At 42.9% G+C, this 19,792-nt stretch overlaps 1 protein-coding gene across 1 annotated transcript in view; it reads left to right on the forward strand.

The window, feature by feature from the left end:
* The first annotated feature begins 6,815 nt into the window (after positions 1 to 6,815).
* Positions 6,816 to 19,792, forward strand: part of STX18 (syntaxin 18) — a 112,010-nt gene continuing 99,033 nt past the window's right edge. Inside the window, exon 1 of the mRNA XM_069977400.1 lies at positions 6,816 to 7,002. Within this exon, the coding sequence (XP_069833501.1) occupies positions 6,856 to 7,002 (147 nt within the window). The 5' untranslated portion in view covers positions 6,816 to 6,855. The remainder of the gene's footprint in view (positions 7,003 to 19,792) is intronic.

Here is a 19,792-nt window from a genome sequence, read left to right on the forward strand (position 1 = left end):
CGTCAGGAGGTGGTGTGCGCTGGGCAGTAGTCTGCTGCTGTAAGGCGGCAGTGAGTTGCTGGATCTGCTGTGACTGCTTCTGGATTTGTTGCGCCTGCTGAGTGACCACTCTGGCGACATCACGGAGATCAGGCACCTCGCCGGGATCCATGGTTGGAGCCTACTGTAACGCCCGGAGTAGTGGATCCACTGGGCCGGCACCAGCGATGGCACAAACCTCACCAGGGAGCGGAGTCTAAGGGGCCGCTGGTTTTCACCAGAGCCCGCCGCAAGGCGGGATGGACTTGCTGCGACAGGCGACCCCCAGGTCGCTACCCCTGGCTTGGTTGCTGGTGTCGGCAGGCGAGGCGTGGCAGGAGATGGTACAGGCAATAGTCTGCAGATGAGAGAGCACGTGACTGGCTGGACACAGGAACAGGTGGAGTGACAGGGGAACAGGAACCAGGAACAGGGACAAGGGACCAGGTAACGGACAGGACTCAGGAACAGGGACTAGGGACCAGGTAACGGACAGGACACAGGAACAACAGGGAGCTGGGCCAAACGCTATGGGAAGCATGTAGAGGCTCCAACACAGGGGACAGGGCATGCTGGGATTTATAGGGGAGTGATTAGGTGCAACTACCAATTAGGAGCGCACTGCCCCTTTAAATCTGAGACAGCCGGCGCGCGCGCGCCCTAGGAGGCGGGGACGCGCGCGCCGGCCGGCACAGCGGGAGACAGGAGCGTGGAGAGGTGAGGCGCCCCCCGGGGCCGAGGTGATAGCAGCGCCGGGTCCCCGACTATGGACACCGGCTGCTGCATGGGGCAGGAAGCGGTCGCGGCGGCGGCCCGGAACGCGGGACGCCGCCGCGGCCGTGACATCATCTTATAGTTACACGGCAGCTGATAAGTACTGGGAGACTGGAGATTTTTAAATAAAAATAATTTACAAATCTGTATAACTTTCTGACATTTGTTGATCTGAAAAAGTTTTTCTTTCTCTGACTACAGCTTTAGATGCTGGTCTTAATGAAACCTGTAATGGAGTAAAGTGCAACAAATTTATTACGAGCTGAATGCCTCTTAAAGGGAACCAATCACCGGAAAAAAGCATATAGAGCTTTGAAATGTGCTGTTAGAGCACACAGCACACTTGCCACACGTGTTTCCATAGCCTCCGTGCCTTCCCCGTGTAAGCAGCAAAGTAACTTTATTAAACTGGCGCCCTGTATGCTAATTACCTGAGCTAGTCATCTGGGCGGTGTGCTGCTAGCAGGTAGTCACGGTCCCCTGGGCGTTCTTCCGCTGTAATCACGCCCCTCTGGGCGTGATTCAAATAGCAGAGTAGCTGTGGCGTCACTCGGGAGCGCACCCGAGGTCGGCGCGCTTACGAACTGATGCCGGATGCCGCCGCGCATGCGCAGTGCAGCTGCTTCCATTCCGGTTGGACTGCGCCTGTGCAGAATAGCCTCGAACTCCGGCTCACAGGCTATTTGAGGCTATTCTGCACAGGCGCAGTACAGCCGGAATGGAAGCGGCTGTACTGCGCATGCGCGGCGGCGTCCGGCATCAGAATGTCACAGCTACTCGGCCATTTGAATCACGCCCAGAGGGGCGTGATTACAGCAGAAGAACGCCCAGGGGACCGTGACTACCTGCTAGCCGAACACCGCCCAGGTGAATACCTCAGGTAATTAGCATACAGGGCGCCAGTTTTATAAAGTTACTTTGCGGCTTACACCTGGAAGGCACGGAGGCTATGAAAACACGTGTGGCAAGTGTGCTGTGTGCTCTAACAGCACATTTCAAAAGCTCTATATGCTTTTTTTCCGGTGATTGGTTCCCTTTAAAGGGGTACTCCCATCTCAACTAACATAGTTAAACCTGTAGGACCCATTAAGTTAAAAAATTTTTGAAAATACATTAAAGGAGATGATGAGAGCTGCTGGGGGTGACATCCTGGACCGAGACGTCAGGATGCGGGGGCGGCAGTGAGCTGGCAGTCTGGGACGGCAGGGAAGTGAACGAACGTGCGGCGGTGGGGGAGGCTGGGGGGTTGGTGATGGGGACCAGATCTGTTACTATGGGCAAGGTTACCAGCGACGGCTGTGTGGCAGCAGCTGCGGGGGGTGATATCAGTTGAGGGGGGGCTTAGTGATAGGGATCTTCCTGGTACTTCTCCCCCATCATCTGCTCATACTATGCACCGGCACCTCTATCCATATTCCATAAACAGTCCATCCATAAACATAGTCCATCAATAAAGGGTAGTTTTTACATTACATACTCTTGCATATACTTCAATACAGTGCCATAGACATACATATACTGCGCCCCCTGCTGGACACTCCATAGGAATTACAACTGATTAGTGACGTCACGGTTTTTAAGAGAATTTGAAGACTCCCTGATCTATTAAATTAAGGGAAATAGCCCTATATGTGACTTTCTCATAATTAATGTACATTAGGAATTTGTCTAACTTTCCATAAGTAATAACATATTAAAAAATACTTTTGGCCGGAGTTGTCCTTTAATTTAGCAAACTTGCCTCCTTTTTCTGATAAGCCCCTCTGTTTCTTCCATTGCTGACAGCTTGTTGTCTAGGTTACCAACCACCACTCTAAATGAAGCAAATACAATTTAGAAATTAGAAATCGATTTTTAAAAAATATTCATTATCTGACATTAATCGGTAAAAAAACGAAGATGTCACACTCCATTTAACAGTCTAGTATCCTACCCCCCCTTCTTTTTTATATCTTAAAGGGAATGTGTCACCTACATATTCTTTTGCCGATTAGAGTCAGATACTAAAACTTGTTCTATTATTCTAATCTGTTTCTATTATCTGACTTATTTTTTATTTTTATTTTACTTTTTGTTCATTGTTATGGGGGCTGCCATCTTGCCTGGTCTGTTCTTAACAGCATTTAGTTACATGCTTTACAGCAAGACTCATGAACATTGACGACAACAGGCAGACTCTATTCCCTCGATATGAAAGTGAAACATTGAGAGCGCTCTGTGACCTTTGAAAAGGTCATTGCACAGGGAGCTGCTACTGTCTTGTACTGATGGTATCTACCTACTGGTGTCACATGACGCTGTGATTCAATACAGATCACTTTACAGCATCCTTCTCTTATGAAAACAGACACAACAGGAAGTCTCTTCCTAGTTTTACCCCAGTGGGGAGGATGGAAACTGCAAGATTTCAGGATTATTTTCTTATATTTATATAAATATGGAAAGTTAGAAAAATTGTCACCAAAAATTCTTTAAAAAATGTTTAACATAAAAACTTTATTTAAACAATAAGTCATTTTCTGATGACACATTTCCCTTAAAACTTAGAGCCCAAACGTAAGTTATGCCTTCTGTTATGCCTAGTTTTATCCCATTTAATTTATAGGTAATAAATCTGCTACTCCAACCTAAATGTATTACTGATCATCGTCCATGTTCTCGCCCACATTCCCCTACATATATTTTATAATAAATATTACACTAATACCAACGTACGTGCTGACGCCTGCTGCCACCACATGTACCGGGATGTCAATGCAGCCCGACGCACAAGAGTTATTCCAGGTCAAAGACATCCGTCCTTGATTTTTCCATTTTAAAACCCATGTCTCTAACCACACGGATGCCTATTCTATTTAGATATTTACTTCTCATCAAGCAGTATACTTGGCACTGCCACAAGCCGGGGATGGACCATAGGGCTTTTATTTAGTTTACTTTGAGCAAATAAAAACCACATGTTGCCATGCAAATATGTAATTGTATGTTTTGGAATCGTTTATTAGGCATAAAATAAATGTCACAATGGCTTTTATGATGGGGCTTTGAAACTAATAAGAACACCTCTTATTCATTGCAGTCATAATAGGGTGTGACCTCCTGAAGGGACCCTCTCAATTAATTAACCTCTTAGCCCAATTTCCTTTTGTCTGGTGCCATTTGACATATGGAACCTTTAAAGAGTTCATTTACATCTGAAACCAGCTCTGCCCGAGATGAGATGTCATTGGGCTCCGTTCCCAATATCCAGGGAGTTGTTTTATCTTCCTAGTTATTAGCTGAAGGACTTTTGACCTTGAGGCCGTTAAGGTCAGACAAAGCCGGGCCCCGTCATTAACCAGGGCAGCGCCGCTCTGATGTGCCACCCCGGTTTCTATCAAATAAGCCGGCGGAGCCACATAGCAATTTCCTCTTCTGTCATTTAATACTTATTATTCAATTACGCTCGGGCTTTTTCAGTGTGTCGATTTCATACAGGCTTTTCTTGTTTTGTTATTTCCTGAACTAGATTGTCGGATGTCTGATCTGCTTCGGAGTCTGCAGTACTGTATACAAAATCCCAAATCCAGGACAAATGAGGCAGCATTAGCCGAGACACAGAGGGTGTCATCAGAAAATGACCTATTGCATTAAAGGGGTTGTCCAGCGAAAATCTTTTTCTTTGAAATCAACTGGTTTAAGAAAGTTATATAGATTTGTAATTTACTATTAAAAAATCTTGTCTTTCCGTACTTATCAGCTGCTGTATGTCATGCAGGAAATGTTTTCTTTTCAATCTGACACAGTGCTCTCTGCAGCACATACTCATAGAAAACCTCTCCTACTCTGGACAGTTCCTGTCTCGGACAGAGATGGCAGCAGGGAGCACTGTGTCAGACTAGAAAGAATACACCACTTCCTACAGGACATATAGCAGCTGATAAGTATGGGAAGATTTGAGATTTTTAAATAGAAGTAAATTACAAATCTATATAACTTTCTGAAACCTGTTGATTAAAAAAAAAAAGATTTTTGCTGAATAACCCCTTTAAATAAAGTTTTGATGTTAACCCCTGGACGACCTAGGGCGTACAGGTACGCCCTGGAAGTCTGTGCCCAGACGACCGTGGGCGTACCTGTACGCCCTGACCTATGAAGCCCCCACCTCCGGAGCGCGCTTCATAGGAGGTGGGGACCAGCTGCAGTGAGCAGCCGGCACCTCACTGTTAATGACAGGCTGCAGCGATCACGCTGCCGCGTGCCATTAACCCTTAAACGCTACGATCACGGCGCGGCCGCAGCGTTTAAGTGTAAGTGACAGGGGAAGTCCCCTGTTACTTAATGATTAGGACCCCGGCAGTGTGACTGCGGGGATTCCGATCATTGTAACGGACCGCTGAAGGTCTCTCATCTGCCTCCATGCGGTGCGATCGACTATCTGCTTACTGAGCCTGCAAAGGCAGGCTCAATCAGCAGAGCGCCGATAACACTGATCAATGCTATGCCTATGGCATAGCAGTGATCAGTGCGAATAATCACAGAAGTGTATGTAAAAGTCCCCCAAAGGGACTTAAAATGTGTAAAAAAAAAAAGTAAAAAACATTATTACACTACCCCAAAGCCCCTCCCCCAATAAAAGTTGAAATCACCCCCCTTTCCTTTTATATAAATAAAACATCTAAAAATAAATAAATAAACAAACATAATATACTGTAGCGTGCGTAATTGTCCGATCTATTAAAATATAACAAGTGTCATTGTGATCGGTAAACGGCGTACACGACAAGAGGGAAAAAAGTGAGCGGATTACTAATTTTATGTTACATTATATATAAAAAAAAGTTAATAAAAAGTGATTAAAATGTCCAATCTTCACAAATATGGTATTACTAAAAACAAGAGATCATGGCGGAAAAAATGACACCACATACAGCCCCATAAGTGAAAAAATAAAACCGTTATAAGCGTCACAATAGGCCCATTTTATTAATAATTAATTGGGGAAAAAAAAGGATTTCATTAAAAAAATATATATATATAACATTGGAGAATCTGTGTAACCTGCATATGGTTGTGTTCGGACTGACCTATAGAATAATAGTGTCATGTCACTTTTACCATATAGTGCATTACGTAGACACAGGAACCTCCCAAACGTTACCATATTGCATTCTTTTTTACGATTTCACCTATTTATATCTTCATAAATAATATATTTGGAATTCCATCATACATGTTATGGTAAAATGAAAGACGCCATTACAAAGTACAACTATTCCTGTAAAAAACAAGCACTTACATGGCCTGTAGATAAAAAACTGAAAGTGCTAGAGCTCTTAGAAGGGGAGGAGTGAAAAACGAAAATGCAAAAATGAAAATTTGCGTGGTCCACTGGGTCATTTTTGGCCTGGTCCTCAATGGAGTGAATGCGTGATCAGAAAATAACCTATTGTTTAAATAAATAGTTTTTGGACGATATTTATCAAGACGGGTGTACAAGTATACAAGTCTTAAAAAAAGCCCCATCCCCTTTTCCCTGGCTGGGTTTACTAAGTAGTGTACGCCTCTCATTACAGCTGGCCAGCTCTGTGAAGGGCGCAGGCATTGTACAAAAACCTGCTCCTGTTAAAACAGCTTGGGCAAGATGGCAACCCCCATAACAATGTACAAAAGTGAAATAAAATTGTACAGCATCCTCCCCACTGACATCTAAGGCAAAAGTACCGTTAAATAGTGAGCTGCAACTTAATGCACTTTGTCAGCACCTTGGGTCAGGGTGCTGACAGATTCCCTTTAATGCCATACACAGGGTCCCTTAAAACCTTTGGGCTCTGTTCACATCATGTTTTTTAGGGGGCTGATAGCCCACTGTACACAGCTAGTCACTTGTTAAATATTATATTATTTAAAGTAATGATGACAAATGAGGATTCTCACAGTAGTTACATCACAATTCCTACCATTGCAGCTTCACATGTGCGCACATGGAATGCGTGTAAGGTCCTCTCTATGAGGCGGAACTATTCTTGTCCTCTCGCCGGAAGTATTTCCCAGCTGCACAGATGATGACGCGGCGCTGTCAAGATGGCAGCTGACATCACTTTATTATTCAGAGCCAGCGTGAAAACAGTAAAGACCCGCAATAAAGCGCTCGGGGTGTCCCTACCGGAGACCGATATACTGAAGAAGAGCCGGCCGCGGGGGGAATTTAGCGGGAAGGCCCGGGATGTGGTGAGTGACACAACAACCTGCCTCTCTCCAGCTGTTAGCGGACTACATATCCCGCGATGCTTTGCGCGCTTTGGTTGAGAAGAATTGTTCGCTGGTCTATAAGCCGTTGGTTTCTATCTGCTGTGATCTCCAGCTCCCGGGGTGTTCTGGGAGTTGTAGTTCTGTAGCAGCTGGAGGTTGTGCTGAAGCTTGGTGTGGTCTGGTCTCTGTTATTCTAGTTGGTGGTTGCCCCCTCCTCTCACTATGACACGTCTATGCTGATGACTTGTATATTCTTTAGTAGAAGTTAATATTTACATTTTATAGAATTGAAGACAGATTGTTACATGGCTTCACATGACGTTATGTTACCACTCACCTCTGGTGGCAGTGGTATATACCAAACCAATATGGCATCATCTGTCCCTATAATAATTGTTGTATAGGGTAGTAATTCCTAACTTGTGGTGTTTCAGCTGTTGCAAAACTACATCTCCCAGCATGCCCTTGCTTCAGTTGGCGGGGCACAGGTTGGGGATCTCTGCTATGGGGCATAAGTTGTTCTTGTTAAGTTGTAAAAAAGTTTATAAAACTAAGACTAAACAAGACAGTGATGAGAGGCAGTCTGAAGGACCGCTACTTGGGGGAGGAATAGGAACAGTACTGCTCACTGACAGCAAGCAGAGATGTGTGTTTTTTTTTTTGAGAATTATGAACTGGAAAGTACATTAATACAGTATCTCACTGGGCAAAGGCTGCCATGTTGTGCTATATCCCCCTGGTATATATGCCCAGGGGGCTATACCCACTGAATATAAGGTAGGAAGGGTCCCTGATCTGTATAGCACTGTGCTATAGCCCCTGGTACAGAATATAAGACAGGACCTTACTCTGTATAGCGCTGTGCGATAGCCCACAGATACTGTATATAAGATGGAACCCTGCTCTGTATAGCGCTGGGTGGCAGAAGGGCCCATGTTGTCCCTTATAGCTACCACTCATCTGAATCTTTAAAAAAAAAAAAAATATATATATATATCCTTCATATTGTCTTTGATTAATCTTCACTTTAACAATGTAGCTTCACTTCATACAGTGATGGCCAGAACACCTAGAGAACAGCATGGCACCCCTACATTCTCAGGGTTTTCACACTGCAATGGTATACGGAGGCATCAGAGGTATACAGGAACCTGGCAGCATCCGTCATATGTGGGCAGATATGTTCGAGAGCTTGTCCAGGCACAGGTGTTTTTTTATATAGTGTTCAATGGGGTGGAAGGTTTAAAAAAAAAAAAAGAAAAAAACTCTCACCTCCCCTACAGATGCCAGTTACACTCAGCTCCAGTCTCTGTATGGAATAGGGAATAGCACAGCTGAAGCACTATGCCATAGAGAAAGAAACCACATTCCATGGCGCTCTTTTGGTCTCTGTCCGATAATGAGGGTCTGTGGTTTTATTTAGGCCACATTTACATGATCCGTGCCATGATCCTTACCGCGAGGAACTGAGGAAGATCGGGCACGGATCTCCTAGCAGTGCAGCCCCCCCCCCCACCGCAGAGATGTTTACCATAAGTGGCATGGACTACGCTGGTTTGTGCTGGCAGCGGGAGAAGAAGGCAGCATAGTCCACGTCACTTCTGGTGAACATGTAGGCTGGCCGCCAGTACAAGGAGTAAGTGAGAAGTTGTCAGATGGGATGACAGGAGCCGGGGGGAATGTGTGCCGTGATCTTTTCTGAGTTATGACATGTTCGACCGCTTTCATGGAACGGATTGCGGATCCGTGAAAAGATGGACCATGTAAATAACCCAACAGAAAGCAAGAGGCTATAAAATTACGTGATCACAGACAAATTCATTGTGTTATTGTAATGTGGACATAGCCTTAGGGCCATTCATCTCTATCAAGTTTTTAAAGTGTCACTGTTGTTTATTTATTTATTTATTTATTTTTTGCAGAGTACAGGTCATTTTAAGAAACTTCATAATTGGGTTTTATTAGCCGAAAAATGCATAATGCATCATGAAAAAGCAGTTAGAAGCTCTCTCCCCTGTCTTCGTGGTTCTCTTATGAAGAGGGGATGGGTTGAGGGAGATGAGGCACCAAAACAGGACAACAAAGAGTTAATTTACAGCTACATCACCGGGCTATCTCCTCTGAGGTCAGCACTGACCTCTCTGACCTCTGAATACAGCTATCACACAGGTCCCACTGTGTAATCCTTTGTTCTGTGCTCTCTGGACTAATCTCCCTCCTTCCTCCTCCCCCCTCCCCTCTCCAGAGGTTACACAAGGCTCGAATGATGAAAAAGAGTTGTGATTTCCTGATAATGAGCAGTGGATGACAGAAAGGAGAGGGGGGGGGGGCTGGGAAAAGGCGTTTTGAATGCAGATAATTCCATATTTGCCTAATAAACCCAATTACAAATTTTCTTAAAATTGCCTGGACTATTGATTTGTGCAAAAAAAATGTGACTTTTTCTCTTTGGAAACATACAGGGGAAGATTTATCAAAGGGTGTAAAATTTAGACTGGTGCAAACTGGCCACAGCAACCAATCACAGCTCAGCTTCCAGCTCTGGTAAAAGGAAAGCTGAGCTGTGATTGGTTGCTGTGGGCAGTTTGCGCCAGTCTAAATTTTACACTCTTTGATAAATCTTCCCCTGTATGTTTCCAAAGTCAATATAGATAAAGCACTGTCTGAATACTCCTGTGTGTGTGCAGTTACAGACCTCAGGAGCAGCGCTCTCGGTAGTCCATAGGGCTAGCCGGTAAGTAATGTTCTCATCAGTCTGGTGGTGGGTCATGTAACTGATGAGACAGTCGGCCTCAGTGTCCTCGTGTAACCAATCCCATTACCCTGTCAGTGAATAGAGCCATGTGGACGGCTTTATGTTTCTTATTAAATGTCTTCTATTGATTTGATTAGATATAGGCCAGTGTGCGGCTTTGATGTGCCGGATCTAATACACTTCTTCTTCTAGACACATCCTGTCGGCAGATTTCTTTTCTCTCTCTCATTACATTTATCACATGATCTCCCTTTTATATGGTTGTCATACAGATTATGTAGTTTATCTGCTTCCTGCGGCGTTTGCCCTACAATCAACATCCCCTAATATGTCATTGAGGCGTCCCCTGTCCTCTACACAGATTTGAAACTGGCTAGCACTTGTCTCAATTCAGCTCCCTATCTCTGTATTCTAGAAGTGATGTAGGTGCGGCTGATCTCTCCCTATAAGCCGCTGCTATACACCTCCTAGTGGCGGCTTATCACCCCTAGAATAAAAATATTTAGTAGTTGAAATCCAACACAATCCTTCTGTCCACGTACACATTAGATAGTCATATATAGTGGTACCTTGATTTAAGAGTAACTTGGATTGAGAGCTTTTTGCAAGAAGAGCTCACAGTTTTTCAAAATTGTAACTTTGTTTAAGAGCATTGCTTTGGTTTAAGAGCTCCCTGTACTGGGTGGGAGGGCAAGTGGGGAGGGGCATGGTCTGCATAGTATGGTCTACAGTACTGCCCTCTGACCCAGGAAATCATAGCAGATCCTTTTCAGGCTGGGACTTGCATCAGGGGACAGGACTGTGGAGGTGATCTCTTCATAGCTGTAACCCCTCTCTCCCTAGACAGAGAGTGCTACTGTACAGTGCTCACCCATTTCAATGATTTCTTATGGGAAAATTTGCTTTGGTTTAAGAGTGATTTGGATTACAAGCACGGTCCCTGAACTAATTATGCTCGTAATCCAAGGCACCATTAATATAAATTCTCCTCTGACCTCTGGCATCAACAAGAACTGCCGCTCACTGGATGTTTTTTCTTTTTCGGACCATTCTCTGTAAACCCTAGAGATGGTTGTGTGTGAAAATCCCAGTAGATCAGCAGTTTGTGAAATACTCAGACCAGCCCTTCTGGCACCAACAACCATGCCACGTTCAAAGGCCCTCAAATCACCTTTCTTCCCCATACTGATGCTCGGTTTGAACTGCAGGAGATTGTGTTGACCATGTCTACATGCCTAAATGCACTGAGTTGCCGCCATGTGATTGCCTGATTAGAAATTAAGTGGTAACGTGCAGTTGGACAGGTATACCTAATAAAGTGGCCGGTGAGTGTGTGTATATATATATATATATATATATATATATATATATATATTAGTGGTACCTTGGTTTAAGAGTAACTTAGTTTAAGAGCATTTTGGTTTTAAGGTCTACAGCACTGTACTCTGACCCAGGAAGTCTCCCTCACCTTTCAAATCATAGCAGATTCACTTCAGGCTGGGGCTTGCATGAGGGGACAGGACTGTGAAGGTAATCTCTTCATAGCTGTAACCTCTCTCTCCCCGGACAGAGAGTGCTGCATGTATGTGCCCACATATGTCATGCTCCCTGCATTCTCTGTCAGTCCTGACACCCCTTCCCCATCGCTGTCATGTGACCACACAGACCTCTGACAGCAGTTCTGCTTCTCTATTCTAGCCTGTTGTACTGCGCTACTGCATTATGGGGATCTGCATCTCCATTCTGTATCTACAAACTGCAGCTGTTTATGCACCTACTATGCATTATACTCCACATGCTTATTGCTATACTGTACAGTAACTTATACTCTAACACATTCAGCTGTTTATAAATGTTTCATGTTTCATTTGTCTAACATGTTGTTCAGAATATAAAATCATTATTTTGGGGGGGTGGAACCAATTGTCTGCATTTCAATAATTTCTTATGGGAAAATTTGCTTTGGTTTAAGAGTGGATTTGGATTACAAGCACAGTCCTGGAACGAATTATGCTCTTAATCCAAGGCATCACTGTGTATATAATCCAAAAGTATACATATGGTACAGGAAAATAAATATATATAATTTTTTTTTGTTTTAAGAGATATATCTGACTGTATGCCTGCACAGTATCATATGTGCCTACTGTCCTCCTGACTATCCTTACAGTGTAGTGCTCTTAACGTGATGTGAACTAAACCTTCGGGTCTCTCAGATGGAGCTAGATGTAATGATAACCTTTTAAAAAGGTTGTCCAGGAATACAAAAACATGGCTACTTTCGTCCAAAAACAGTGCCACTCTTGTCCTCAGTTTTGGTGTGATATTGCAACTCATTTCCATTGGAGTAAATGGAGGGTGAAGAAGACAGCCATAATCTTCTAATTCTGGACACACACACTTTTAAAACCTAAAATAGTCACTTTTGACTAGTGGAAGTTTTTTCTTTTCCAGTTTTTTTTTCTTCTCTTTGGTAAATGCCACAACTCTCATGTTTAAGGCTGAGCAAGCCAGTCCATTTACAACTGACTTCTGTTCTTGTGATCATTGGGTGTCCTAGTGGTCAGCCCCCACTGGTACTTATCTGCCTATCCCTTTTAATCTTGGGATAACCCCTTTTAACGTTATGAGGACTGAGAACACTTGAGGCTATGCCGGCACCAGATTCCGAAAATTACTGGAACTCCACAAATAAATAAAATTCTCTGTGTCATCAGTTTTTCCACTACAGAACAAAACCTCACATTTGTGCTAAGGAAATGTAATCGCATCAAGTCCTATGGACGGCCGCATTCCTCCGATAATGTACTTGAATGTATGTTCTGTGCCATGTAAGCAAGCATTTCCACTAATAGTGCCCACAGACATTATCCAGTTGTGGAGTCCTTCTTCCCCCGGGGAGTATGGAGTAGTCAGGACTAATTGTGTTACTTGTAGAGAGAACGCTTTTTGTCTTGTGTTACTAAAGCATGAATGTATATGTAATTGCCAGATGTTTAGGTTTGCCTTTTGATGTGTGCAACTTTATATGGAGAAGAGGAACATTTAGTGATGTCCTATGCAATGCAACACTGGGTGAGGCTTCCCGGTCTTATGGGTTAAACAGACAGTTCTATGACTTTCCTTAGGATTATTAGTGAATTTTCCAGCTCTATCATACGGCTTAATGTAACAAAGATCTTAATGTCCTGATGTGACCTTCGATGGAAATAAGATGCATCTGACTCTGTACCATTCACAAACTAGTTGTTCTTTTAATCTGGATCCATAATAATGTAAATGCTGCTGTCTAGCCTTAAGCAACATGCCTTTCTGTCATATGACATGATCTGGCACTTAAGTAGGCGCTGTTGTTTCAACAAACATTACGTAGATCAGTAGTACAAACAAATATTAGAAACGTTGTAATATATCTTATCTGACAAAAGTGCTGCTTTCTCCTGTTATCAAACATTTCCTCCCCTCCTTGCTAAACTGTCATCTGCTCTGAAATATCTGCTTAGAAATGACTTTTACAAGCATTCTAAAGGCCATATTACACAAAGCCTTTATCGGCCGTCACAGACGATAATTGTTTTGTGTAATAGAAAACAGCGATCAGACGACATGCACAATGTTATCTAATCGTGAAAATGATCAGTCTAGCCATGATCTGCTGTTGCGCTCCGTGTAGGAGTGATGACAGCAGACCGCCGCTATCTCCTATGGGCTGGCCGGAACGAGGAGCAAGCGAATGCTGACCTGACAGGTTGGCGTCTGCTTGCCCCTCTGAATCGGCCCGTGTAATAGGGGCTTTAGAGTCCTTTCACATGTACAGATAAATCAGTTGAGCGATTGTTTAGCGAACAATAGCCGTTTTAGATGAGAAGATAAATCATTATAAAAAGTCGTTAATGCAATCGCAATTCTGATGGTAATTGCATTCATATACATACTGTGAATGATCGCAGGTGTGTTCGTGTGTGTATATACTGCGAATGACGAGTGTTTACACTGAAAGATTTCAGAATGATTGATGCTTTTGAAGTCAGCTCAAAAGAAGTGATTAATGACATACTAACAAATTTTCGTTCGTAGTTCGATCATGAGATTATCACGTTATTTTGAACATTTTTTTTTTTTGCACGATAATCAGCCCGTGTAAATGCCCTTAAAGGAGTTATCCAGAATTTAAAAAAATATGTCCACTTTCTTTCAGATGTTCCAAAGAAAAAAAGGACTGAAAAAATTGGACTGCACCTCACAAATAGCATAAATGAATAGAAATTTTATTTTACATAAATGCCAGGGACAAACAAAAAACCATAAAAGCAATTAAAATACCACCAAGCCACTGGCCCGAATCCGGCCGAGTGGAGCGCAACCCACTGAACAATATCTTATGTGATGACCATGATCCCCATCCAAAAATAAATAAATAAATAAATGAATAAATAAACCAATATATCCTATAAGACAAGTTAATGTATACAATAACCAAACACAAATTTGTGCCGAATCCTATGTGCCGAAACACACTGTCAAGTAAATCAGTACATAATAACAATGCAAACAGTCAAAGTGCAAGTGCAAGAAAGTGCAAGAGGTTGGTATAATACAACCAGCATGGCCATCACTTCAGTAGGTTAGGAAAAAACATCCCACACGTTCTGTCACGTGGACTTCCTGATTTATGCTATTTGTGAGGTGCAGTCCAATTTTTTTCAGTCCTTTTTTTTCTTTGGAACACATGTATACTCAGGGTTGTTAGGACTTGCACTCGTTTACTGATTGGTTCCTTGGTGCCAGTCTGCTTACAATACACTTCCTTTCAGAGACATCGCCACTCTTGCCTCTTGGGTAAGGTTTTGTAATGCTGGGTTTACACGAAATGATAATTGGCCTGATTGTACGATTAACGATGTCGGAGTAACAATTTTTTTTTCATAACGATCAGCGTTTAGACGGTACAATATATCGTACAGAAAAATCGTTTTAAGATCGCCCGGCCCCCCGCTCACCCGGCAGCACTGATTGGCTGAAGAGGAGCTGTTTGAAATTCCCGGCTCTCCTCTTCAGCCAATCAGTGCTGCCGTGCATTGATTGGCTGAAGAGGAGAGCTGGGAATTTTAAACAGCTCCTTTTCAGCCAATCAGTGCTGATCGGAGTGGCGATGTGGGGTCGCGATCGGGGTGGCGATCGAACCGACACAGGGGGCTGCGGATGAGCGGGGGGCCGGGCTGCGGGCGGCCAGACTTTCGCAACGACTGTTTACACGGAACGATCTGCAAATTTTTTGAGAACCACGATTTTAGAACATGTAAGATCAAAATGAACGATTTCTCGTTCGTCGTTTGATCGTTCGCTGCGTTTACACGTACGATTACCGTTCAAATTCGATTGTTATCGGGCAAATTTGCACGATAATCGTTCCATGTAAACGCAGCATAACTCTGTTCCATTGAAGTGAATGGAACTTAATTGCCAACCACACCTGAACTGGAGACAAGAGTTGTGTTTTCTCTGGAAGAAAGTGGCCATGTTTTTCTAACACTGGATAACCCATTTAAGAATGTAGGTGGCAAATGCATTATTTAAAGTATACATTTCCAATTAAATCTACTTTTGGGCAGGGTGATTGCTTGGTGGTTAGCGCAGTTATCTTGCAGCACAAGGGTTCTTGGTTCAAATCCTACAAATGTGCATTGCATGCATGGATGCTCCAATATCCACCAAAATTTTTGCAACCTACTAGTAGACTGATTTAGAATTTAGATTGGGATGCCAATCTCTGTATAGCGATGAAGAAAATGTTGTTGCCACGTAAGTGTATTATATTTTACTAGAATAACCAGTAGTTGCCTTTAGGGCTGATGGCAGATTAGATTGTAGAATGAAACGGGACATACACATACCATAGGTGTTGAACAAACACTAGAGATGAGCGAACCTGGAGCATGCTCGAGTCGATCTAAACCAGAACTTTCGGCATTTGATTAGCTGTGGCTGCTGAAGTTGGATAAAGCCCTAAGGCTATGTGGAAATCATGGATATAGTCATTGGCTGTATCCATTTTTTCCAGACAACCTTAAAGCTTTTTCCAAGTTCAGCAGCCCCAGCTAATCAAGTACCGAACGTTCGGATCGACTCAAACCCGAACCTGGTTCGCTCATATCTAACAAACACTCATTTTGCCAACAAAGTTGTCTTGGGATTTCCCCCAACTCCACTGAGCATGCGTTCTACATGGGGAGAAGGGAGAAAGCTGCTTCCAGACACCTCTTGTGGTCACTCACCTCAACAAGAACAACAGAATTAGACATGAACAATCCACCATGCAGGATCCTTTTCTCTTGACATCTGTCATTGAGACAGAGATGGCAGGTCACCATACACTGGATCACAGGTGTCAAGCTTTTGACCCTCCAACTGTTGCAAAACTAAAATTACAATCATGCCTGGACAGCTAAAGCTTTGGCTGTCTGGGCATGATGATAATTGTAGTTTTGCAACAGTTGGAGGGCTGCAAGTTTGACACCCCTGCTCTAGATAGTTTGTCAGCCCTGCTGGTTTGGCTGATATTATCTAATAGGTATGGCCAGCTTTAGACTTGGTTTTATATATATTTTTAGTCACTGATCGTTTCTAAAATCAGAATATATCCTGAGCTGACATCCCTGTAATGTGAGGATTAGCCTGATAATTTGTTTTTGGAGGACACATGAATGGTGGCCTACTTCACCCCTAGCACAGTAGCATGCTTCATGTCAAAGACAGAGGGCTTCCTGTCCCCTAATACTATTGAATAAGATGCGATGTGAAATGGTTTGACAAATTTTGACACGGTATAAAAGGTTGTTATGAAACTTAATGAGCTGGATGGTGTTTGGCGACACTTGACTACCACACAGATCTTCTTTCATCATAAACAGACTACGAGGACATCATATGACTCCGGGAATGAAACAGGCTTATTCATATAATCATGTTATCTGTGACATAGAAAATTGCCTGGTTTTGCACAGATATTCTCAACACATGAATATGATTCAGAGGCCGGAGGCCAAGATCTCCATTCATGAGTTCTCAATAAGCCGCCCTTCATCCGTCTTTTGAGCTACAGCGTCTTCAAGACAATGATCCGACTGTTTGACAAAGAAATATTTTACTGCTTGTGTTTATTTAGCAGCAAATTTGTATGAACACAATCCTAAAGCAGTAGTCTTAGATTCTCCTCTGACCGTATCATTAGAGACTCATCTTTACTTGTAGGGTGTTGTAGGATTGGATCATGTTCCAATAAGAAAAAAAAAATCTCCCAGTGTTTTCTTCGTGCGTCGTTGATTTAGATCTGACCCTAAAATCATTGTTAATCGTTCGATGTAAATCCACATTTGTTTGCTGTAATTCCGCATACGTTGAGTGTAATTACACATTCATTCTTTTGGTGGGATCAGATGGAGTAAACAATCGTAGCAGCGATCGTAACTAACGACTATCGTTCTGTGTAATATGGTGAACAATTTCAGGGTAACAAACAATCTCGTTTGCTATTGTTTATCGTGAGTGGTTAATCGTTGTCTTGTAGGACCCTAAGGGATATTTTGTAACCAGAAAGACCCTCTCAAGGCGTGAACAGAAAACGACCCCAAAAATTAGGTGGCAACTAGAGATAAGCACAATTCAAGCTTTCTCAACGCTGCTTACTTGGCATTTGAATTCTGATGACTGACAAAGTTGGATACAGCCCTAGGGAGTCCTGGAAAACATATATGCAGCCATAGGGTAAGCTACCGATCCGGTTCCTGTGCTAGTAAACATGCACGCTCTGGTTATATTGGCTGCATTTACGTACATGTATGAAGTGACACACGCTTGCATCAAATGAACCTGACTTCACAGGCATCCAAGACTAAATACAATGATCACACAGGACACTAGTGAAGCATTCTGCCTAATCATGTATCTAATAAAAGGATAAAAAAAATTACAAGTACAACTGTGGGTGGTGTAAAAATAAAAAGAAGAGATGCCTTCTTTGCTCCTCTGTTGTTCTGGTGCTCCAGGTTCTCACTCGTCACTGCTTTATTAGTTGTGTTGTCCCAACAAAAACTGCCTGGCTTAGCCAATGACTGGCCATAGTGGTGACCACCTCAGTGGTTGCATATGTGGGGTAATTCCTGTAAGGTCCGTGTATTACAGGAACCAGGAAGGGGTGGGAACCTGGAGTATTGGAATGGTATCTGGAGTATTGGAATGGTATCTGCAGCGGACCAGAGTAGGTATCTCTTCTTTCATTTTTACACCACCCACAGCCATATATATATATATATATATATATATATATATATATTATTATTTATTTATTTTTTTTTAATTGTTGTCTCTAGACCCCTTTAATACTTCTCTGATGGGACGGCTTCTCGCATGCCTGACAAATAACTGTTATACGTTCCTCCTTCAGTAGGAAAATGAGTAATAGTCAGCCAGCACCCGCTCTGTTTTTTGGACAACCCCTTTGTCATATGTCATACATGATCCATTTATGATGACCAAAATTTCTTTTCAGATGTCACTAAAGTTTTGGTTAAAACATCAACGCAAACAAAGAACTCGGTGTATTCTAAAAAGGCATAAAACCAATGCTGTGATATTCGAGAGTTCCTCCTTCCAGTAGTTGTATAGCTCCTGTTCCATTCGGCTTATGTTCGGGATCTCCAAGCTATTATCCTCCATGCAGAACACAGCTTAGCAAAAATTAACCCTTTGTCCAAATTGCCTAATGGTTTGGTGAACACAACCATCGTGTAATGTACACGGTAACCAGGGTCCATTACAGGCGGTGTAGTTGGAAAATTGCTTGGGAACCAAGCTGGCAATTGCAAACTTGGAATGTCCTGTACATAATTAACTTGCGGTTGGGATTTGAGGGGGGTAAGAAAAAAAAAAAACTAAAGCTATGATTTTTTTTTCTAAACATGCTAGAATAACATTTCTTTATACTTAACAGTTTCTTATAGAAAGCTGATCCTCTCACAAGGCATTGATTAAAGGTAGAACAACAAGTAAGCGAAAAAAAAGATTAAATTAAAACTTCACTTAGAACGCTGACAGCGGAGCCGTAATCTAGAACAGATGTGGCCTATGATCAGATAATCTACTTTTCCGAGACAACTTGCAAAGTTTTTTAAGTGACAGCTACAAATTTTTGATTACAGCTAATTGGAAAATGTCATTTAGGCAGTCGTCCCCCCATCCTGTACATTTCATCACTACACTGCACCTCCTGCAATCGTGGTTAATAAATTTTATTGTTGCTTCTCCATCTAACCATTGTATTAAAGAAAGACTAATACGGGACAATGCTTTTTACAGGGCCAGCATTTCAGTGGCACATGTAGTATTATGTAGCGTGTGTGAATGGTGTTGTAGTGCTTATGGTGAATTTTGCCCTGCACAATAAAAGGTACGCATTGGGGGGAAATATAATGGTCTTGGTCAATAGTAGACTGCGTGCAGTCCATTAAAGCGAAGAAGCCCATTGTAGTATACACTCACCGGCCACTTTATTAGGTACACCATGCTAGTAACGGGTGGTCTTCTGCTGCTGTAGCCCATCTGCCTTAAAGTTGGACGTACTGTGCGTTCAGAGATGCTCTTCTGCCTACCTTGGTTGTAACGGTTGGATATTTGAGTCACTGTTGCCTTTCTATCAGCTCGAACCAGTCTGCCCATTCTCCTCTGATCTCTGGCATCAACAAGGCATTTCCGCCCAGAGAACTGCCGCTCACTGGATGTTTTTTCTTTTTTGGACCATTCTCTGTAAACCCTAGAGATGGTTGTGCGTGAAAATCCCAGTAGATCAGCAGTTTCTGAAATACTCAGACCAGCCCTTCTGGCACCAACAACCATGCCACATTCAAAGGCACTCAAATCACCTTTCTTCCCCATACTGATGCTCGGTTTAAACTGCAGGAGATTGTCTTGACCATGTCTACATACCTAAATGCACTGAGTTGCCGCCATGTGATTGGC

This window comes from Dendropsophus ebraccatus, chromosome 7, assembly GCF_027789765.1.
Source record: "Dendropsophus ebraccatus isolate aDenEbr1 chromosome 7, aDenEbr1.pat, whole genome shotgun sequence".
Taxonomy (NCBI): Eukaryota; Metazoa; Chordata; class Amphibia; order Anura; family Hylidae; genus Dendropsophus; species Dendropsophus ebraccatus.